At 44.9% G+C, this 24,227-nt stretch overlaps 1 protein-coding gene across 1 annotated transcript; it reads right to left on the bottom strand.

The window, feature by feature from the left end:
• Nucleotides 1-5,004: 5,004 nt before the first annotated feature.
• Nucleotides 5,005-10,964, bottom strand: RNF26 (ring finger protein 26). The gene has a single exon (XM_007441178.4). The coding sequence runs from the start codon at nucleotides 9,966-9,968 to the stop codon at nucleotides 8,511-8,513; it is 1,458 nt and encodes a 485-aa protein (XP_007441240.1). The 5' UTR covers nucleotides 9,969-10,964; the 3' UTR covers nucleotides 5,005-8,510.
• Between the last annotated feature and the right edge of the window lie 13,263 nt (nucleotides 10,965-24,227).

Here is a 24,227-nt window from a genome sequence, read left to right as displayed (position 1 = left end):
CATTTTTTGGAAACCTTCTTGAAAACAGAGCAATGGTGGAAACCTTGCTGAAAACGAAGCAACGGGCATGAAATTCAACCTTTGGCAAAGAGCTTTGGGCAAAACGTGTGACTCTCCATCACTGCCGTCAGAGACATTGGCAGGGATGGGGGTCAAAAAGTCAAGATGGCCACAGTCATGCGATCGAAGCCCTCTCCCTTTTATTACATGCATCATGACATTAAAATTATCAATGTCAGGGCAACATTAGCTGCTAGTAGATAGGAAGCCAACTGACTGTCTCTTCTGAAAGCCTCCTTGGCAGTTCTCAAGGACATTTTGAGAGCTTTGGCTAGAAGCTGGTAGAAGGGGGATTGGATATCCTTATTATTACCCTATTACCCAGCACACCGCAGCATTTCCTTTCGTTTAATCCTAATTCTGCGAGGCAATTTCGTTTCATCCTAAATCTGCGAGGTAGCCTGGGCTGAGAAATCACAGCCGGTGCAAAGTCCCCCAGGGAGCTCCATACTTGAGCGAGGAATTCAGCCTGGATCTCTCTGATCCCATTCCCATGTGGTAACCGCTGCTTTGCGTTGCTGTTATGAGGCCCAGCTGCACATCTTCCTTCCCAGAGGAAAATACGTATCTGGGGCAGCTACGAAGGGCTCTCAACGTTTCCTATCAAAAAACGGCAACCGTTGAGGGAAGATTCTGTGGCTAATTGCCCTGCTTCCAACATGTACGAATGTTGAATAGCTCATTCCCAGCTTTTCCTGGTCTGCTGAAACAATTCACGGTGGAGCTGTAAGAGAAGACCGCATGAGAAACCGGAAAAGGTCATGTTCTCACTAGCCTCCCTGGCCCAGTGTGTGCAGAAAATCCATGCGCCCTTTTCATCCTTCAAGGTATGTTCCAGCAGCGGCCTGTTCTGAGATGGTTGGCTGTTTAATGGCTGCTCTGTGGTCCAGAATCAAAAGTCCCGAACTTTTCCAAGGAGGATCTACATGCTAGTAGCTATGGGTACACTCTCTCTCTTGCTCCTCCTAGAACAACCAGGCACTGAGTGAACAACATGACTAAACAATGGAGTTGCTGGGAGAGAAAAATATTTAGTTTTCTGCCTGTGGAATATTAGTAATGACTTGGAGCAAGTGAGCAGCTGGTGAACATTCTGGCATTAAAAAACTTCATCCCTCTTTTCAAGTGCTGCATGATAGCTACCAATGATTCAGAAGCATCAGCAGAACGATGTAACTTCAGCCAACAGCATGGGTATCAACCCATCCATATTTCTCCCCATCTTCTTCTCGCCACCAGAATGGGTTGATTCCTTCCTTCTCTCCTTCGTTCCTCAGGTGAGTCAGGATCCACTTGTATCCAAGGGAACAGAAACATTTCACCTTTCCCTGCTATTGAATGCTCAGTCTCAACATGAGTGAGGTTTTGGCTGACAAGCCTGCTCTCACGGTCATCTTCTGTGACAGTCTGAAGGCATCTTTCTCCTTCCAAACTTTAGGCATGGAGAAGCAGCAGTCCAGGGATGTCCAGCATATGCGATGCCCATAAAAAATGGGAGAAGCTTTCATGGCACTGTAGTGGCCACCATTTTAACTATTTTGGCCACACCCTTCAGACACCCCTGCTTCAGTTTCTGCTGCAGCAAGACAAGACCAGCAAACAGGAGGTCCAGCAACAGCATTCTCAACGAGGCTGTTTCCAAACATTAGCCAAAACAAGTGACAGTTTCGACCATCTTGCCAGGTGGTCATATAACGTGGGTCATTCGAGCGTCTACGCCCAGTTATGCACCATCAGAAGTGCTGGCCAGAAGATGCAACCTCATTGTTTCCACTGAATGCAACCTTGATCCACAACCGAGGGCCATCTCTGCTCTGTAGCTGTTGGAATTACAGCCATGAAGAGAGTAACAGGGAAATCTGGAAGCCCTACAAGGAATGTCACCTGGTCGCAAGAAGCAGGCTAGGAAAAACAGACACACAGGGTGAAAATGAAATGGTTTGTTGCATACCATTTGATGTTCTCGATCCAGTGCCAAATCAGATACATTTATGGATCTTATTACAATCTCTTGTTCCCACCAGTTTGAAAGGGTTATTTTAAAAAACAGAGAATTCTACTGGGACTAGAACATGTTCTACCCTCGTTTATAAATAGAGAATGATAGAGAATGAGGAGAGGGAATAAAATTTATCAGGAAAAAAAATATCTGAATTTATATCCCCACCAATGTAAGTTTCTCCAAAATCTGGCCTTCAGCCAGATGGGAAAAAAGAGGAATGTTTAGAGTATAGACGCAGTGGAGGAAAATGACCTTACGCTGCACAGCACAAAGACAGTTTCCGCCTCCAGATTTCCCTTGCTTGGGCCATACCACCCATGGGAATCTATGTAGATCCTTGATTGTTAAGGCAGTGGAGAGAGAGTTGCATGTATGAACCAGCTGGAGGAGGGGGCAGCAGTGATCCTGGCTTCCATGGTACCAACTGGGATCAAAATAATACCCCTCCCCACAGGGACAGAGACACACGCACAAACACGTTGGAAGCTGATGAGATGGCTTAGTCACACCTGCAAACTTTGGCTGGTGGTTCACTGATATGGGTCTGTCTCACGCATCACCCTAAGCTTCAAGTAGCCACTGAATATCCATTTGAGTAGAAAGACAGGCTATGTCTTGAGGGAATGGAAGAATGAAGGAATGGAACCACCAACTGTGGTTTATGCAATGCATGTGGTTAAATAAATGATTACAGTGGAGCGACAAATGTATTTGGGCAATGTTGGGCTTCAGGATTTAGTGACTGTGGTCTAGCGAACAGATTTCCTGATGTTTCATGGGCAACTGTGTCTGGCATCTTCAGAAGCAAAGTGATCTTAGGAGGCGAGAGGTAATGAAGATGCATTATCCAAAGCTTTCCTCAGTCAGAGAGGGTCATTCCTCTGCTGGGGTAGCCCGAACAGGGAGACTTAAGGGTTAATCTTCAAGTGCCCCAAGACAGCCTTTATGTTTGGCCAAGGGTTCTCAACAGACCATGTTTGCTCTGGCAGAAAGAAAGTGATTCTGTTGAAGATAAATAGGACCTGTTCGTTGTGGTCTTGCAATCATCCTCAGGAAATTTCCACATAGCAACTAGGAGGTCATTAGCTGCCACATGGCTGTTTATGGAATATCGGGGGGGCACAGACGCATGTTTTGAAAGGACAAGCTGTTCTATCACAACTGTAAATTAGGGTTATCTTGGATGTGTGTAGATTACCATCAGTCCTCAACAGATAGCTATGCCTCAAGGGTTCTTTTATTTAATATGAAATGAGCCCTGTATATTTATGTGCATAATTTTTTGCTTGTCTCATTTCATTCTGATTGCGATAGAAAATGCTTAGAAAATAAGGAAGAGGAAACAAAGAAAGAAAAACTCCTTCATTTTTCCAGGAGCTGATACTATCAGGTTGCAGTCTGGGGGAAACGGGAGAGTACAGGCCAGTCCGTCAAAAGGCTTAAAACTTCATCTTCGATTTTTTCACTTCAAGCTGGTCCTTTTAAGAACTTGCTGATGGATAAGTTCCATTAGAACTGGAGAGACCGAGACTGTGTCCCTCCTCAATCAAGGAACCTCACTCCGTCTTTTGTGCTCTCCTCTGCAGTGCCCTATTCCATTTTTTTTTTTTAATTTAAGACACCTTATTTTTTTAAAGCCCAAAAGCCCAAGGCAGGTTTAAAACACTGGTCATTTTTCTCATCACGTTCCTCCCAATTTACTCAGTTGTTTTCTGACCGAGCCAATGTCCTACAGCAGTTGAAGGTGAACTGGGCTATATGTATATAGCTCTCATTTCGTTAAATAAAAAGTGGCTGGAGGAAGGACTTTTTACTCCTATAACAGCCAGCAGGAAAAAAATATTTATTAGAATCCTGCAGAATATGAGGCGGCTACTTTCCAAGTGAATTCTTTATTATGGGTGTTGATGTAGGATGCGTCCTCAGTTGAAAACTCACTTCTGCTAGGAACCACCTGGGCAAACTTTCAGCCTCTTTGCCCTCTCCTACTCCTTTTAATATGAGAATCATCTCAATCCAACCTGCAGGATTGTTGTACTACAGATGATATGACACACAAGACATGGCAAATGCTTCATACTTGTTGGTGTTGTGAACTACTGGGGTGCAAACACAAAAAAGCCACTCTTCTGTCACAAATGCTTCCACCAGGTCGAGTGTGCTTTTATACAGTTCACCAGCATTTTCCTCACTTGCCTTCAAATCCCACCCAGCTTTCTCTATGGGTTGTGGATAATTCCACAGTGACTCATTGGACTTCATTCTTGCTGTCTCGGCTGAGTTTTGCAGAGACTTGCACTGGCCACCACAGCCACAATCTTCTGGTCTGGCTAGATTTCAGCTAGGCTTCAAAAGGGATTTTCCCTTCTAGAAGCAACTGCTGGAATTTAACCTAGAATAGCACCCAGAAACATACAGACAAGGGACCCTCCCCTCCAGACAGTTCCAGATTAGGGATTAATTCTCAGAACAGGAAGGACCAGCTAGAAAACTGTTCATTCAGAGGCTGGAACCTTTTGTAGTAAAGATATTGACATTACTACTCCTAGTAGCTACAGAAAACGAATTTGATAGGATCAAATTACCAAATACTTGGGGAACTGAAATGGCCTTAATGTACTTTAGTAGATTTGCCTTCCTAGCTGTGTTTACTAAGCATCGATTCATGGCATATTGTAGGAATCCAGGGATTGGGATTTGCTCAACGAAACATAATGTAGAAGAATGTCTGAACCTCCCAAGTGACTTGCCTAGGGCTGATCTTTCAATCTAGCTGGGTTCCCATTCATTTTTCAAGCCATATTCTCTCCGCAATCCATCGGCCCAGGGAGCACTGAGGACCTTCTAAATGTCTAGAAATTAAAAGGGTCCCACAGAGCGTTGTGTCTTTAAAAAAGAAAGAAAAAGAATAGCAGAATATATTTTCTTTAAAAAAAGCTTTTTTTTTTAATTTGTCAAATCATTTACATAATGTCAAGTACACACAAGAAGCCAAGTGGTTCCTCCAGAGAAGCCACAGCAATAGGATTGCGTGAAGGGTTGGAGAGGGTGCTGGATAGGAAAAGGCAACCTCCCATCCTCATCTTTGCACACAATAACATCCAGGAAGGTGATCAGAGTGGGTAGCAGTTTGAACAAGGCACAGATCAGGAGCAAGCGGCTACCTCTTTACAAGCAGAGTTGGCACTTCTGCTATAAAACTATGCATCTTTTCTTCTCTCCAACTCTCCCTCCACGTCCAGCATTGTGGAATTACCTGCGCATGATAAAAATTTGCATGCTGAGAAAAATTGGAAGAACGTTCTTCAGAGACAGATGAAACAGGTGAGGAAGAATGTATTTTATTCCCAGTTACGCCTCTTCTCTAAATCCTCAAGTGCAGATCAGGATGCGCAAAGCCTTGATCTTCAAACTTGAAACAGAGGGAGTAAGATACGCTCTTCCTAGGCTACAGGTAAAAAGGACTGAATTAAATAAGATACATCTTCCAAGCAGAGCGCAGGTAGATTCAGGAGGATGGTTTAGAATACCCTCCCAGGCCTAGTAACCTTTAGAGAAGTTGAACATAAATCTTGGGGCTGTCCCAGGTGGGGCACTATAAACATTTAAACCATTACCTCTAGTGGGATCCAGGTTGGTGAAAGTCTGTTTAGAGCCTGTCTTTAATATATAGGAAGAATTTACAAAAAGCATAGCTGTTATAAATAGATCCCCCATTTTACTTATATTAACCCTCATTATGTCTCTGGATCCAGCCTGCTCCTACCCATATTGGATTTTCTCTTCCTGACCTGAGCAGATGCTTCTCTGCATTCACACAAGCATATACCTTCAGTATTGCCAGCATTAAGGCACTCAGTTTAGCAATTGCTCAATTCTCACATTTTCCTTCTCCTCTCCAACTCCAGACAAGTCCTGTGGCTCTTCCCGAAATCAAAGGAACTCAGTAAATTCTCTGCTACAATTAAGCACTGTTGTGTCAATTTAATTCCAAGATTTAAAACCTAAAATTAAATTAGGAAAACAAAGCACAGAAGACTTTCAAGTAAACAAAAATTAAAAACTAGAATAGATGATAGCTGGGACTTTAATGTTTTCCTGGCTGCAGGTGAGAAATAAAACTGGCTGCTTCAGCTAATAAAAATAACTCTTCCTTTGTTTTGAAGAAAGAGAACAAATGGTGCAGGTAGGTGAAAATGTTACAAGATTGGTCAAACGACAGCAGAGATCTAGGCTATCATCCTCATCTGCCTTTAGCAAGAGGGACAAGATCGCACCAAATTCTACTTTATACAATGTTCTTCTTGCAAACCGATGGTAAACGCCTCTCAACAGAGAGAGATTTCTTCCTCATGTTTGGACGGCACATGTGGTAGCCCTTAAAAACTTGCTGTTGAAAACCTTTACAGCTGACTTTGGCAGCCCAATCCAGCGAGACAGGAACTCTGGTTTTCAACCCTGGAAAATCTGCTTTGTGCAAAGTTTAGTGCCCTAAGGCCTTTGGAGTGGAAGTTGCACAATCTCCAAAGGTATGTCAAGCAATTATCACAAGGGAGGGAGCTTTGAAACGCATCACTTAAGACTGACACTGAGCCCTGCGTGAGCCTGCTTTGGTGGCACCCGACCTTTCCATAGGAAGTTTCATCCTCCTCAGCAAACCTTACTGGAAAAGAGGCGCTCTTAAAATCAGCAGGGTTTGATTCCAAGCAAATGTGCCACATTCTAAGGCGTGTGTGTGTCCTACTCTGTGAAAGGTGATGCAATTCAGCACATTTATATAGCTGGGATCCAGCCACCTTGCACCATAGTTTTAACCAGGTTCCATAAACCTCTCTGGTCTGAATGCAGACCTCCATTTACAGGCAGAACAGCTATCAATTCAGCAGTTCCAAAAAAACAAAGTTCTTCAGGATTTCAGTCTCTTTCCAATTTAAACATTAAAAAAAAACAATTGGTTCTACTGGGTGTGGGCACATATCACCCACCAATTATCACACTCTGGGCTGATCTTCCAAGAAGCAGTGGTGTGGGTATTTAATGACTGGCTCTGAAAAGAGAACAATTCCTCTTCGCCCAAGGGTCAAGCAAACCACTGGCATCACGATCGCCTTCTTTCCTTACAATTACCCTTACAGTATCTACAATGCCTTCTTAGCAGCTACAGCAATTCTGCTTTCCAGAGTTAAATGATGAAATCTAGAACCTGACCTCACAGATGTGTCATCCTGCTCAAATCCAGCCCAGACTCATAAAAAGCTTTTTCATTGGCTGCCTCAGGCCAAACCCATCAGTTTCCCTTTTACCTTCCAGTGCTGCTAACGGAACTGCCATTTGGTAGCTAACAGACTACAGTTGGTACTATTAGGTTCCCAAAAATTATCCCCAAAAGAGGGAGGAATGGAATTAAGAGTTGTGCAATAGAGCTGGAATGTACAATTTTGCATAGGTAACCTGTGGAAGTTGCATGCCAGCAGGTGGAATAGGGTCTTTCTTAAGTGTAATAAGCTGATCTATGAAGCATCTATGTGCTCTATGGCTGCACATTCAGTGTCCAGCTTATTTTCTTATGGAACTGAACAAACATATATACACAATCTTGGAAAAAATATTTGGACCAATGGTATATCTTTTTAAAACTGAAATCAACTCAAGATGGTCAACAAGATGGTCAACAAGAGCTGAAATCAAACACATTAGTTGTGCCTTGTAGGAGCAGAAACTCTAGAATGCATGGCTTTGATAAATGAAGACAAAGTTAATGTCCCCTTCTGTGGGTAGCACCAAACACCTACAGATCAAGGTTTGGAAGTACGGACTTCTCTAGGAGCAGAACTTATAAATGTGTTACGCGAATCATACAACGTTCCTCAGAGGTCAATGCTGGTCAGGGGTGAGCTTACAATGAACTTTACAAGGAAATGGTGTGGCTGGAAACCTTCTTGTTACTTCAATAATGGGGGCAGAATTACCCTATTCATATTTTCAGACATGTTTAATCAACTAAGCTTGCTATGGACTTTTTTCTTCAAAAGACTAATTTATAGAAAGCCCCAAATATAAGGAATTCAGCACCCGCACTTTCTGTACTCTGGATGAAAAATATACATACTTTTAGCCTCACATCTGAATATGGGTGCATGATTACACTGCCCCCCCCCCCGCAACAGGAAAGTTTCCAGACTATGACTTTGATCAGCAATTAGGGTTATTTTTTTTTTCTTTTCTTATGAGAGCAACAAACAATGAAAACAGAAGTGCAAAAAAACCCCAATTCATAGCATTTTTCGAGTTTCGCTAATTGCAATTAATGTCTTTGGAAATAAAAAAGGGGTATCCAAGCTTGACACCGAGAGTCTGTACTAGCTGTTATAGAGGTCCAAGGGCCAGAGATCTCTTGTGCTTCGGCAAAAAGCACACGCAAAGGAGATAAAGCTGCCTCCTCTGTAGCTCACAGGTAGACATTGAGAGTCTGCAGGATCATCTGCCGGCACAGTGGGCAGTTCCGCTGGTAGACGGCCTGTTGCAGCAGGATTTCAGTACATTCTTGGCAGAGGCAAAGGTGCCGACAGGGCAGTAAGAGGACTGTCTTTGTTTGATCCTGGCAGATGACACATTTCTTCCGTTCTTCTTGTTCTTTAAGAAGCAGCCATGGGTCATTATCTTCTTCCAAAGCATTTAGTTGCTCTCTTTTTGCAAATTTGGCATGTGATACGCTTGGCCCTTCCCCCTGAGGCTGAAACTGCTGCCCTAACAACAGACTCCGTTGTGTGGCCATTCCCAGATCAATGTCCGTTCTGGACTGGTCCCTGCTGCCTCTTTGGCGGGGACGAATGATCACAGCTGGCCCTTGTCTTCTTGAATATGGTGCTCCTAGAGGAGCTAGTCTCTGTCCCACAGCAGCTCCCCCTGCCCTTTCTCGGGAAGCTTCAAGCATCAGCTGCGGTTCTTGTTCTCCATGCTGGTTAGCTGTCCAGTCATTCCTGTTCCAACTGACCACCTGAAGACTCCACTCTGCCAACCTACGCCAGGTCTGGGAGCTCAACAGCATCTCGAGGGACAAGAGCACTATGTGATAAAGGCGTCGCATGTCCCTGAGCAAGCGGTGGTAAGAAGGCATCGTGTTCAAATAGCCAGACACCTGATTTGCCAGGGTCCAAGTCAGCTGGGGGTTCAGGATAAAGATGCTGGTGACAACAATCACAGAGAGCAACACCACGCCATAAAGGTTGAGAAAGAAGACGTTGATCAGCAGCCTGCTCACCGAGGCCAGGAGGTCAAAAGCCAGCTGACAGGGAGTCCACAGGAGAATGGCTGTAGCGATGGCACTGCTGGAGAGACGTGCAAGAAAGGCAACGAAGATGTCTGTGATTCTCAGAAAGGGACCGACGATAGTATCCCACAGGGCCAGCCCCACTGCAAAAAGGTTCTGAGTTCCAATGAGGCAGATGTTGATTATGCTGTTGATGAAGTAAGCCACAAGGCTCATGGCTATGGCACATACTTCACACATTTGTCTCAGAAGCATCTGCCCAGACCCAATCAGGTTCCAGAAACTTCGGTGCATAATTTCTTTGCTTCTCAGGGTCAGGTGGGTGAACAGGTGGCCCATGACTTTCAAGCTCTCCATGCTGGAGCAGAATCCCCTCACCAAGTTGAGGACAGCATGCACAGAGCCCAGAGTCAAGTAATACAACACCTCCACGATGCATAGCAAAACGACCAGGATCCCATTCCAGAACTGGCTCAGACAGGCCACCGTGGCATTGGGCAGGTTGTAAATAAAAGCGATGAGCCAGATCAAGACAGAGAGGAAGGTGGAAACCAGGAAGAAGTTGATGTCCAGCAGGATTACCAGCAGGTCCAAGACCATCCCCATGCCATTGATAACCAGGAACACCAGATCCATAGCTGAGCTCTCGATGTAGAATCAGCCAAGACAAGAACTGCCAGGCTGCACCACAGGTGAAGCAAACTGCATGGCTTCGCGAAGGCAGCAAGAATGAGAGGCCTGTGTGCGCGCTGTCACCTAATTTTGCACATTAAGGGGAAAAAAATGCTTTGGCAACAAGGGAGGAAGTCCTGCAAAGTCTCTGCTCGCGGAGCATCACAGAGCAGATGGGATGGCCATTCTAAATGTGGGAGAGGCACCACGGGTACAGCTCCCTTGGGCACCTAATGGGCAATTCCTCTCCCCAAGGGGAGCCCACTCTCACTTCCTTCTGGGATAGAGTCACCCCGAAACGAGGCGGCGGGGCTCCCAAACCACTAGGCCCCGTCGCTGCTTGAATTCCGAAGCCGGGCGAGGGCCCCAACCCGGGGGAATCCTTTTTTTTCCTCCTCTCCTCACCCCCCAGGGGCTTTCTTGCTTCCTGCCCAGGGATTCGGGGGGAGAACGAGCTCAGTCTTTTAATTCGGATCAGAGTCTGGGACCCCTTTTAAGGGGGCGGGAAGGTCATGCCGGTGGGTCGAAAGGGGGCCTGCGCTAGGTGGAGCAAGAGGGGCGGCCGGACAGACGGCGAGGAGGGGTCTGGGGTGGGAGAGTGGAGGGGCGAGCCCACGGGAATCCCCTCCCCCAGAGGAGGGGCGCCCCCAAAAAGGCGCATGGGATCCGGACCGCAGAGAAGGCCACGCGGGGCTCCCTCCTTGCCCGCCGCGAGGGGCGCGAAAGGCCGCCGCCCCGTCAGGCTCCTCGGCCGCCTCCCCGCCAACTGCTCTCCTCCCTTCTGCTGGGCGCCGCCATCTTGGGGGCGGGCGCCCTAACGGCCAATCAGCGAAGGCGAACCCGACGGACGTCGGGCCTCCCCTCTCGCCGTTGGCCGCAGCCGTTGTTGTTTTCACCCTTCGCGCGTCGCGATTGGTCCGTTTTGAAAGACGCCATCGGGCGGTTGACGTGGCTCCAGCCCGGAGGGGAGGAGGGAGAGAGGGAGAGCGAGGGGCGTGGCTTCTCCCGGAGGCGAACGGCGGGGACGAGTTGGTCACGGGATTAAGGGAAGGGGCGTTCCTCACTTCTCCCCGCCTCTGAGGGGCGGGGCAGCTGCTTTTTCTGAAGAGGCGGGGGAGTTGGGGCTTTCCCGCCTTTGGCGTCTGTGGGGCCTCAGGGAGGGAATGGGTGAAATATGAATTTTAAATACAGGAGTCATTGTAAATCCTTTATTTATGTACTGATATTTTAATCTTCACCCACTAGGCCTTCTTTCCACCTTTTGCTTTTAATTTGATGTAGATTTTTATCCTGTTCCTTAAGTGTTTTAAACAAATAAATCCTTAATTTAAAAAAAAAAAATTAGGAAGGCTTTTGCAAAAGCTAGGGTATCTATGGAAGCCAAAACTGTTACAGGTTTCCGGCCATCTTCTCATCTTGAAAAAAATGGGGATTGGATTTTTTTGCATTTCTGTAAGGGGAAAACCACATTCCCCAATCTGCAGGCCTCCAGAAATGTTAAAACTCGAATTCTTGGCTGGGGCTGCCAAATCTAAAGCCCCTTTTAATTTTTTTTTTCCTGGTTTCTCTTCAGATTGTAGAAAACTTTTGCCTTTTAACATATGACCTTTTGTGTGCAGCTAATAGATGCCAGATGAAGCCTTGCGCTTCTTAAATTCATATTGCAAGGAAGGATTCCTTTTATGGTCCCCAACTATGAGGAAAAACTGGATTTTTTTTTCAAAAAGATGCTATCAGAATGGTAGATACAGTCCACCTTGGCTTAAGCTTTCACAGCAGAGAAGGGTGGAAAAAAACAATAGAAAAGGCGGAAGTAACCCATTAACCCAGTTTTCCTGTTTGCAAAGCATGTCTGCCCTTCATCTGCAATGTGGGCTTGTGTGCCGTCTGCTGGCCGAGGTGCCAAAAGTTTCACTTCAAGCTTATGCTCCTTGACCTCAAGGACAGAGTGAAAAACAGGCAGACCTTCAAAAATGCTGGGCTGCCTGTGAAAAGCCCCAGCCTGAGAATTGCCCTCTGAACGAACAGGCTGACGACACTCCTCTCCTGCAATTTACAGACTTCACAGGGCCTGTTTTCTCATCATTTTCTTCCCTTTCCAACAGGCTATGCCCTCAGAGGCAGATGTCTACATCCTGCTGATGCAGTTAGTGCTTTTCTAGCAAGGCACACGATGCTCCGGCTCCTCCAGAAAGGAAGCTAGAAATTTGGCCTCCCTGATGGCCTTTACAACGCGGGAATCCCCCTTTCAGTGGAACATGGAAGACCTCTTACCAAATTGCAGTCCTATCGGCTTATTTCCCTTTTTTTTTTTTTTGAACTGAGTTTTGTGTGCTGTCCACTCTCACTCTGAGCTGCGCTCAGAGAAGACCGATGCTTCTATCACAACCACGAAGGCTGAGCCAGAGAGCTGTCTGGGCTCTGTGAAACTGAGTAAAGGATGGTTTGAAATCAACCACATTGGGTTTTCCGATCAAATTTGGTGGCGAAATGGAGTGGAGAGAACCCACAAGGTCTTAAGCAGACTGTGAGAGGGATGGAATATTCCCAGCCCAGCTTCCGCCACCTGGCTGATCGGCAGGAAGGCACTGCTGTTTTTTAAGTCTTCCTCCAGCGCAAGCCAAGAAAGGAACAAGCTTTTCAACTTTGCACGTTCGCAGACAGAGCGTTGGAGCAAAATCATCAGAAGCAGCTGGAGCCTGGAAGGGCAGTGCTGGCAAGGTGGGCCTCTCTGGCTCGTGTTGGAAACCCAGGGGACGCTGCCCTTTGGTGGCCCCCACTGGGGGATGCCTCACAACATGACGGGGCTGCAGTGGACGTGTGCCCAAGGAAGAAAAGCTGAACTTACTGCATACGTTCAGTTTGACCTGTAACATCTGGAAGCACGCTCAGCTGCTTTCCTCTGCTCTGGGATACTGAGTTAAAACCTGAGATGGGTAGCCAGAAACACTTTCGCTCTTGTTTTAGCCCCAAAGTTGGCCTTTGCTGGACAGATAAAGGCCTTTAGGGCTAGCCACCTGCCCTCAGTTTCCCGTGAGATGCCTCTGGAAAGCTGCCAGATAGGACCCCAGGGAAACCACCCTTTCTTGGGCTCTAGGCAAAGGAGTCAAATGATATTCTGAGGCTGACTGCCTCTAAACAGAGAGGTCCCACACCACCAAAGAGATGACCCCACATGTAACTTTTTCAAAGTTCTTCCAAAGAGCTCAACAGGACACTCATCGTTCTTTTTCTCCCCCTCCCTGGTTTTACCCTCACCCTGTCAAGTCACTTAAGCTAAGATGATTTGACTAACCCCATGTCGGTGTGTGAGCTTTACATGAGAGAAAGCCCTTGCCCCCAAGACCCTCTACTCCAGCCACTAAATTGCAGCAAAGTACTTCAGGTGGGATGTAAGCTTGCTTCCTCAAGGGATAGCAGCCCACTCCTTTCTTCAAAAACACCAGCCTTGTGCTTTCCGAGCTCCATACTGTGAACCTCAAAAGAGCCGATAACCTCCTTTCATGTGAAGGCTCTCTGCATAAGAGGTTATGTTCTGTGCTTATGCATATTCATGGACCTCCCACATATACTGTACCTATTTACCACCAGGTGGGAATAACTTACACTGCAAGAGAAAGCCAGCCTTGCGGACTGCCAATCATCCTGGAGATGACAGTGATCCAGAAAAGGAAATCTGTTTCATCTCTACATTCTTAAAACCCACAATAGCAAACTTTAAATCTGCAGGTCAGGAGAAATTGTCTGGTGCGTACAGTATTGGAAAAAATTAGAAAACCAAATGGCCTTCTGTTTAAAAATTCATGTTTCAGCACCAAAAACAGCATCTTTGAATAATATTCCCTGTGTTCACATTGTGTACCCTTAAACTATTTATAGCACAATTATCCACAAAAACATCCTCTGTTAAGAAAAACGTATTTGAAAGGGAAGCTCTGTTGTGACCAGAATCCAGCATTTTGTTCCCCTGAAGACCGGCCAGGTGTCTCCCGGCCGCGATATTCAAGGACACATTGCCTCTAAATGTAGAAGGCTATTTAATAAATGTATGCAACCCATGGTTATGCCATCAGGCCTGGGTGCCTCGGGGGACCAGTGAGATACTGAGGTAGCTCCATTGTTATTAACATCTGCTGTTCTCTCTTAGCCTTGTATTTTTAATTTTTTTTTAATAACATTTTTTTTATATATTAATTCTTTTATAAGCGTCTTGTACACTGCCCAGAGTCACTTTTTCGTGAGATGGGTAGTCATAAATTTGATGAATAAATAAACAAACAAGTAGACATGCCTCTAAATGTAGAATGCTATTTAGTAAATGTATGTGCCAACCAACAAACAAGGACTCTCACTGGAAAATGTATTATTAATGCATTTGTGTGATCTACTTCAGTGGTCTCTAAATTGGGAAATGCAATTCCTGTGCGCTGTACTTTTACAACAGAGTTTCTCAACCTTGGCACAGCTGGCTGGGGAATTCTGGGAGTTGAAGTCCACACATCTTCAAGTGGCTAAGGTTGAGAAACACTGTCTTGCAGGGTCATTTAATTCACTGTTTTCACAATGAATTGAATACATTGAATATTTGGTGGCCTAAATTATCCTGTTCAGTTCTAGGATTCCATGAGACCATTTCCTGAGAACACGGTTTTCAAGAGAAAATGCTGGTTCCCCCTCCTGTGTTAACTTGTTTTTTCATTGCTCTGAGAGCCCACCTATCCTGACTAAAAGTCAAATCTTTACCGGCTTCTCCCTCCTTACAATTAATGTTCAGAACAACCTACCACATATAGTAAAAATGCTAAATGATGTAGCAGGCAGTAGGAACATTCCCACTGGAAGCAGGACATCTCCAAGGAGTATTTAAGTCTTACCCGGCAGTAGAAAGCAAATGAGCCAGAGACATGATGGATTATTTGCAAGAAATCAAAAATTATTTCAAAATAACCCCTGACGTGATGCTTGCTTTAAGATGTATGTATATATCATCCTGACATAGGATCGTTTTCTGAAAGAGCATGATTAGAACTGACCCCAAAATTTCACTCTTCCCCTCAGCGTGCAGGAGATGTTTGGGTTTCTTCAGAAAATAATTTACAAAAAGCGGAGTGCTGTATGCTGTGAAATGACATATCTGGTCTAGAAAGTCCCTTTTTCTGTTGATCTGTTGCTAAGCATTATGCTGTGTTGCTTCAGCGATCAGATTTGTCTAATTCTTCTGGCCCTTGTAATACATACAAGTGATCATTTGTTCAGGAAATCCATATACACAAATATCCTGTTGTTCTGCAATAAAATACAGATTTCTTTCCCCTGAGCTGTACCCCTTTTACAGAAACATTAACTTTTTGTGTCAGCTGAAAAAGGTGCAAACACTCTATGGTTGGGAGACCAAGAACTGGAAGAGAGTATTTTAGACAGAGAATGTAAGGTGAATTGTTATTTACTCCAAAGTTACGGAAAACATATCTTGGTTCTCTCTCAGCCTGTAGCATGACATTCTTCCTGCAGTGGCGTCCCTAGCATCTTACTGCTCTTGTCCACTTCCATTTCCTCCGGGGCCATCACCCATGTTATTGTTTGTATTTTTCCATTTTGCAGAGCCCTTTCGCAGGTGCCCTTTTTCCAGAATCTTTACTCTCAGGGAGAGGAAAGGTTTAATTGATTTAAGAGAATTGCATCTTATTTAAAGCCCATCGCCTGAGCCTTAAAGGCAGAGATGCCTATTGGCTTCTAGCTTTGCTTCACTGGGTTCAGAAAACCATTTGAACCAAAGATTAAGGAGTTGATGGACAAAGAGATAAAAAATAGTGGGCTTAATAATCATGTAAGAGGGCGTTGGCAAGGCTTTCCAATGGCTGACTGGATGATTTCATTGACTGATTGATTGGTTCATACCTACAGCATTTCTAGGCTGCCCCACTCCCAATGCAGTTTTATTACTAGATTGTACACAAGAAGCTTCAACTGCTATATTTAAGGAAAAGGTATGAAATTCAATAAAATTGTTTTTTAAAAATAAGGTATACAGGTAGTCCTCGCTTAGTGACTGCCTCATACAACGACCATTCACAGTCACAACAGTGATGAAAAATAACTTTATGAGCAATTCTGGCACTGACAACCTTCGCAGGTGTGTAAAGCAAAAAAAAAAAACTGAAGATCATAAGCACAGTCACGGGTTCAATTAGCGACTGCTTTCTTTAATGACTGAGTTGCCGGTCCCAATTGTGGTTGCTAAATGAGGACTACCTGTATATCTATGAAGGTACTAACCTACTCACATAGCCATTGAAAGGTGAACTGGGATAGAAAGCAGCAAAAAAATCACATGTATGGTTCTACCAATATAGCTTTTACATTTGACTTGCAAATCAGGAAAGGCAATTGCCTGAGTTATAGAAAACGGCTTCAAGGCAGACATTTAGCAGAACGAGGCCTCATAATAACTCTGGGGGAGACTTTGTGCAAATTAGATTGAGTACTATTTTCATTAAAAAGTCAACTCTGTGTTATTGTGGCAAATTAAACTATGGGGAAGATTGGGTAGAAATAGGGTGGGAGAGGACTGGGCAGACAAAGGGTGCAGAGGTGCATTAGCAAGAGTGCGATTGCTGAGCGCCAGAATGCTCTAAGACGTATGCAAGGGGGATTTGCAGAGCTTCATCAATATACAGCTCAGTGCGGCCGGCATCACAAGCATTTTATAGTCCATTTTCAACTTCTCTGCTGCAAGACCCCTTCCACACGAGGGGGCTGCCCCTGATGAGGTAGGGTACCTCTCTCTGTCCCCATGTCGTGTGAGGATGCTATAGAGCAGTGTTTCTCAATCTCAGCAACTTTTAAGATGTGCAGACTTCAACTCCCAGAATTAAGTCCACACATCTTAAAGTTGCTGAGATTGAAAAAACGCTACGGTAGAGGGAAGACCACAGAGGTGTGTATTTTGTCTGGAACTGCAGGATGGATAGTTCTGGCAGATCCCCTTTCCATCAGGTAGCAAGGTAAAATGGTGCCTTGTTACCATGCTAACCCAACCCACACCTTCTTCACAATCACCCCAAGGAGCAGTTTGGCTATTTTGCTCCAAAGTGGCCAGTCAAGATTTTTTAAAAGAAACTGGTAGAGAAGAGCAAAGAAGGAAGCAGGATAATGGCCACCTGCAGCAAAAGCAGGAACTTGAGGACACTTGCCATGTGCTGCACAGAACATACAAATCCTTCTTGCAAATAGAAGGGTGAAACTACAGCATAAAAAACAGCCAGAGCTTATATCACACTGTTGTGCCCTCAGCTTTTTGGACTATACCTTGCAGACACCTCTGTGCAACTCATTGGATAAGGCCCCACCTGGTCCAAGAACGAAAACCCAACTTAGATTGATTTGAAGATCAATGCCCCAGACATGTTTCTTGGCCTTTGGGCTAAGATCAAAGGTAGTCCCTAGGATTAACTTACTCCGGGTTCAGTTCTTCCCTGGCACTTCCAAATGTCATTTTTGTTGACAGAATGGGCAAGACAAGGATCATCAAGGTCAAGATCCACCTGGATAGATTGCAAGTATATTCCGATCCGTATTATATGTGCTATTCATGTTATATAAAAGCTCAGTGTATGATTGCAGATGGGAGGTGCTTTGCTTTGTTTTCGTCTTGCCTGCCCCAACATGGGTGGTCAAACTGATAGAGACTTCTGGAGATCCACACATACATTAAATCTCCATGGGATTTCTTGTTCATTCCCGCCCTCTCTTTTCCCTCGGCTCTGCCCACTCACCGCCACGGAACAAGCATTCGTTGCAGAAAGCAAACTGCAGCTTGTCTTCATTTTGATCGTATTATTTTTCTCCAAGTGGAAAATGGTTTAGGAAGGCTTGCGCTCAAACCTCTGCTCAGAAATGATTAAGATGCATAACAGCTCCATCTTATTTTTACCAGGAGGCACCCGTTTGCTTTTGGGAGGTTTATCCCTGAATAAAAGGAACACAGGGGGAAGGTTTTGTTTTGCAGCCAAAGAGCATTTAACAGCGAAAGGAGAGAAACTGTTGAGGCTCTTGAAACAAAACACCTTGGTTGATATATTTATCTTTCCCAAGATAGCATCATGATTTTATATACACATCATTATACTTTGGGCCAGTGTAGTGTTACCAAAACATACCAAAACACCAAAAACCCATCAGCCTCACTGCTAACATCTCTGTCCTGGGAGCATAAATCATTGGGGTGAATCAATCTTTCCACCTCTTGCCAAAATGTACTTCGCTGCCCCGTTGACTTTGTCTTCCTCTGCTTTTCTCCTCTTTGTGGAACTCTCTGGCAGGCAGGTCATTTTTCTCCTTTGATTTCATCCAGCTTCTTCCACCACCTCCCCCCCACCCCACAACACACCCACCCGCAGCATGTGAAGTTGCTGGAGATGCTTTCAGCATTTATGGTAATGTTTGACTTTAGCTTTTTTTTTTTTTAGGCCACTGTCCTGTTCATTCACAGTTTTATTTGGAAGCACGTAAGAGGCATCTAAGGACAAGTGGACATTTCCATACGTTCTCATGATCTTGATTTGCTAATGCTGCTCTTGGTTCTGGCCCCTCTGCTACTTTCACTTCTCCCATTTCTTTAAAACAAAACCCTACTCCTGGGCCACAAGGTCTCTGCATACCTACATTGTTCTCCCTTACCACTTCCCAGCAACAGCTTGCTTAGGTTTCACTTCCAGACTAGAAGGATTTGATGGCATTCAGCTGTCTGTAACAGTCTCTTCCTCTGGCCACAAGCTAAGTATAAATCTGCTGCGCCCGGAGAGTCCCCCAATTGCAGCTAGATCCCTGAGTCAGAACAAAGCCTCTGACACTTTCCTCTTTCATTTGGCTATGTCACAGATTGGCAGTGCTTTTTCCCGAAAGACGTGACTTCAACAAAACATTTCTATTCACATCACAGCAGCAAGATGGAAAGCATTATCCTGCACTGCCTGACTCACGGGTTGGTTGATTTGCACAGCTGGCTGTTGGGTCAGACCTGCTGAAGATGGCTGCACCTTCTTACCTGGATAAAGAAAGGAACCATTTGTTTGTTAACTTGTTTTACTCATCAAGCAAAGCTGTGGCTTGTCCTTCCATAAATAAACCACAAATGGCTAGGGTTAGTGCAAGTAACTAAGCCGGAGACAATGATTTACAACCGCAGTTGGCTGGGGGCTCATGTTATGCTAAACCCAAATCAAACTAAACTCAAATCAAACTAAGAGAGCTAGTTTGGCATAGTGGTTCAGGCATCAGGCTAGAAACTGGGAGACTGTGAGTTCTAGTCCTATTTTGGGCACAAAGCCATCTGGGTGACCTTGGGCCAGCCACACTCTCTCAGCCCTAGGAAGGAAGCAAGGGCAAACCATTTCCAAGAAAACTGCAGGGACTAGTCCAAGCAGTTGCCAGGAGTCAACACTGACTCAAAGGCACCAAAACAACAAACACATCAAATTATATATGAGCCCACCCTTTATGTCTCCTTCTGCCCAAGAACATAGCCTCCTGATTCTTCTGGACTTGGCTCTGATGCCTGCAAGGTGATTCTCTGCTACTTTTGATTTTTTTTCCCCCCAAATGCAATGAACTTCCCAGATTGGCCTCATGCTTCATCCTCTGAAAAGGAACAGCTCTTCTTAACCTCATTACGGCTCATTTTCATGCAGGCAGAGCCCTGGAGCAGAACAGCTCTGGTGATTGGTGCCATGACTCGCCAGAATTCCAGGCAGACAGCAGAAGCCGGGAAATTAAAAAATGACCCAACTGGCGACAGCTGCAGATCCTTTAGCCCAGAGAAAGTGAGATAATAGATGAGAACCCTTCCCCACCAAGGGCTTTCCAAGCTGGTTGTAATGTGCAATATTTATCTGAGCTAAGAGGCCACTCAGCATTTCTGAGTCTGCAAGACAGCATCCTCAGGAGGACAGAGTGGCAGATATTCAATAACTGAGCCCAGCTCACAGCATTCAGCTACCCGAAGCAAAGCACAAGCCACAGTGGTAACAGGGCATTATTCTTCATTGTGCCTCAAGGTGGAAGGCTAGCCTTCGAGGCTCAAAGCAAGCTGCATTGCACACAATTCCCTCCTCCAGGGCCTTGTGGCTAATTGTCTAAGACAATTGCTTAATTGTAGGGCCCAAATAACCCTGCCAATAACTGAAGATCATTAGTTAGTTTCTTTGCCATTCCATAAGGCCAAGCTGTGAAGATACAGTGATGGGCTTTCGTAGTACAAAGTCAGTTTCCTCCCCCCCCCCCGACCCCGCCAGCACTGGGGAAATGGTTCAGTTCCTCCAGGTCCTGCATTCACTGCTGTTATAATGGTTGAGTAGAGCATTTTGGGCGTCAGAGTCCTCCCTGTTCTGTACCAGTAGCCAATGTGATCTTCAAGCCCTAATTTTATTTGACCAAAAGAACAGGCGCGAGTCTTCAGTCCAACAGGCTACCATTCAGCTAAAATAACAGTCAGATCAATAAACGTCTCTGAAACCTGTTCCTGGTGTGTGTCTTTTGAGTACTGCTCCTAATAGGTTTTGCTCGATCACTCAATGAAATAAAAAGGGGATCCTCTTTATTTGTGGAGGGAAGAGAACAAGTGTCTCTTCATGCTCCAGGGATGCTCAGAGAGAGTCAAGCTGTGCATTGCAGGCAGGGCTGGGAAAACTCAAAAAGTCAGTGATGTTGGTAGAGAACTGGAGCAAGAGAGAGGACCAGCTGGTGGAAAACCAGGATGCAAATCCATTACCATTGGGCATTTACTGTTATTTGTTGTATGTAAAACCTGGCTGGCTTTCCAACTCCCAGCTTCTTTCATTGCTTAGTCATTCAGTTTGGAGCTGTCTCTTCCTCAGCTCTCTGCTTCTCTGATGGTTATTATAAAATAAGGAGCGGAGAAAGGGGGGAGGGAAGATGGCAGTATCCACAGCCAAAATGGGATGAGGTAGCAAACTTCACAGGCATCTTCCTTTAAAGTAGGACTGATTTCCAAGTCCAGTGAAAAGGCATAAGAAAAATGGTTGACTTGGTAACTTCGCCATGAATAGGTCTATTGGAAGATGAGGAGGAAGAAGGGTATTTATACAGTAGCACAATGCAGGCTAGAGCTTTTGAGGACTGAAATCCAATAACATATACCCAGAATGGCATGGAAGAACAGAGAAGCCATGTAGATGGAAGTGGTACTAGAGGAGAAGTGTGCCAAAGTTCTGATTAGTTTGATGATGACCTAGAATCTGAGATTAAGGCCATTTTTCCACTAGCGACTTAGAGTCACCAGCCATTATTGAGGCAATATAAAGTGGCTGAGCTTATTACTATTATTTTGGCATGACAATGACATCCCGAGATGCTCTAAGTCCTGAGTCGGGAAATGGCCCGTGTCGCGTGCCCTGTTTTGAATGCTAGTGACTGAGACAGGAAGCAGAAATGCCACTGACCTGCTGGATCAGAAGCTAATGGGCAATTCTGGAATCCTAAAATCCTAGAATCCTACAATACAACTTCAATTGTCACATGGAATTCTAGGAGTTCACTTAGGCCATCAAGGTCAGTCTCCAGCTTAGTGGAATCCAAATTACTTCATCCCTGACTGATGTCTGTCTAGCTTTGCTTGAACACATCCAACACACCATCTCTTTAGGTAAAGGATTCCACCTTGAACTGCCCTTACAGTTAGAAAGTTCTTCTAACATTCAGTCTACTCAGGACTGTTATGAAGATCATCTTCTCAAGGATGTTGAGTGAAGTAAATACTACCCTGGTAGATTATTTCCATGTGACAATTGAAGTTGTAATATAACAGTTTCAGTCTACCTACTACTTGAGTTTCCTCATGGAGACCTGTCACCAGGACAAAGATATTTCTAAGCTGCAGGGGGCCAAGAGCTTAGTCGTCATCCAAGCATATGGTCTGCAGTTGCATGCTATTTGCCATAAAAGAGAACTGAGGGACTCTGTGTTCATGAGGTTAGGCCTGGAAGCTTCAGCACATATCAACAACATGAGGATTCTGGTTGACTCTAAGGGTACTGGAGTGATTCCAGAAGAATCTATGGGAATGGGATGTGTGGGTGTCAGAGGAATGGGGGGAAAGGAGCTAGAACAAAGAGCTACAGGCTAAAACTTTCAATGAGCCCCAGTGGATGACAAATGGTTTCTTGCAGGAAATGAAAGCATTGTTCAATACATTAAAAAGCATTTCCCGCTATGGAGTCCCCACAGGATGTGAGTAATGATCCAAGTTGCTCATGTTTTTGAGCATGTCTTACAGGAGAATCCCTGTGCCAATGTCTTTTTGGCAAGGCATTCAAGGAATTCTAGCCCCACCCAAGACATTTAGAGGTACCAGACTGGGGCAGGGTACAGAAGGTAGACTAGGTGAGCCAGGGCTGTACCCATCAGTGAGACAATTGCCTCACTCATGCAACCCACGCCATGTGCATCAACCCATCCTCTTGGCATTATCTTCTTTTGAGACTTGGTCTCATGTTCTGAATGGCTCTTATGAAGCCTCTGCCCCTGTTCTGCTGTGTGGTTCAGAATGGTGACACTGTCAGTTTCACTTTGCTGGGGATATGTGCTCTCCACTTTCCTAAACAGCAACCAGCAAACCAAGGAGTTTTGAACATACATAAAAAGCAGGCAGAGCTTCAGCTACACTGTCATGACCACCCTCTAGACCTTTATGACCACATCCCGCAGACATCCCCGAGCGGTTGTATGAACACAGTTGTTCGTCCCATTTAGTGTCTCTTTTTTGCAGAAGGGATGGACAGCATCCTGCAATTACACTCTACAAAGCCCTCTCCTAGGCATTTGGGCATTTGAACCAGTTGAACAACTATCCTGCCTTGCTAGGTTGTCTCTGGCAAATGGGTTTCTTGACGTGACAAATTGGAATTGCTACAAAAACTAAAATAGAAACTCCTAAGTGGAAAAGAGTTGTGTAGAGCACATGGATGCAAAGTAGTTTGCTGCTCCATCATGGGTGAGCAGGATGCAGTTCTTCATGGGTTGCTGAATTGCAATTCCCATCATCCTTCCTTTGCCATCTCATGATGAGAGTTGGGTGTCATTACCAGATGGAGGACTATAAGTTGGCCAACTGGTCCTAGCCAGCAACTTGGAACTGAAGTGGAAAACAATTTCAGCTATGAAAAATGACTTCAATTCACTTTTCATTATTGAATTGGTCTGACTATTATTACAGCAAAGTCACACCCCAATCCTGTTTCTGGTACGCCACAATAGAAAAGCGACATTATGGTACTTTATAACTTTGGTTTGTTGTTGTTATTTGAAGATTAAAATCATTATCTGGCAAAGAGTTGGGATGATATAATTATGCACTAATATAAAATCACCACAGTCAGCTGCATGCTATATAAAAAGAAAACAACGCGTTTGTGTTCTCCCAGCTGATCAGTACGGGATTGGATTGCTCTTCATTTGGATTCTTGTCAAGAATTCCCAGCCAATGTTGCTGAAAGCAAAAGGCAAAACTTAGAATAAATAGATGGAATTAATATTCAATTCAGGGGCAAGAGAAATTTCTTAATAGAACACATTGTCTGGGAGGATGATCAGCTCTCCTTCATGGGTCACATGTACTAAGTAGAAGCTGAACATCCCTCAAGGATTTTGTAGCAGTTTCCTTGCACAACAGACCCCTACAGTGAGTAGAAACTTGGACTCAATTATCTCTAAGGTGAAGATCCAAGATGATTCAGTTAAGTTTCCCTTCTAGACAAGGAACAACATATTTTGGTTGATAATTGGCAATAATTCTTTATCTTGCTCTGTTTTGAAGGATGACCACGTTTTCTGAGGGTATGGCAGGGAAATAGCCACTCATCTTCATGGGATCTCTTTATCCAATCATTCTCAGTAATGTATCACTCCAAGTAGCTACTGTGCTGTAGAAGGGCAGTTTTGCAGGTTGTGAAAAGAGAAGTGGCTGCATCCCATAACAAAAGAAGTTACTCTTGGACCACCTGGTCTTATGATTTCCATATATCCATGGATGCTTCTGTCAATGGTTTGATCTGGAAGGTTGGAAGAGTGTAATAGCAGTCTTCATCCCTAAAGGTCCACCAATCTGGACAAGTCCTCGGAGATGGTCCACAGCAGCTTGCCTTCAGCAGAGGCTCTCCAGATGTGTGGTGACTGGAGCTCCCAATTTCCCAGCCAACCTGGCCTTTA

This window comes from Python bivittatus, unplaced genomic scaffold, assembly GCF_059951505.1.
Source record: "Python bivittatus isolate LINGU-HERP-01145 unplaced genomic scaffold, Pbiv_v1 ctg000320_np1212, whole genome shotgun sequence".
Taxonomy (NCBI): Eukaryota; Metazoa; Chordata; class Lepidosauria; order Squamata; family Pythonidae; genus Python; species Python bivittatus.
This window is presented reverse-complemented; position numbering and strand designations above follow the sequence as displayed.

Bases quoted from the DNA above. Each gene is read 5' to 3' on its own strand.
- RNF26 (XM_007441178.4), bottom strand. From the start codon at position 9,968: ATGGATCTGGTGTTCCTGGTTATCAATGGCATGGGGATGGTCTTGGAC.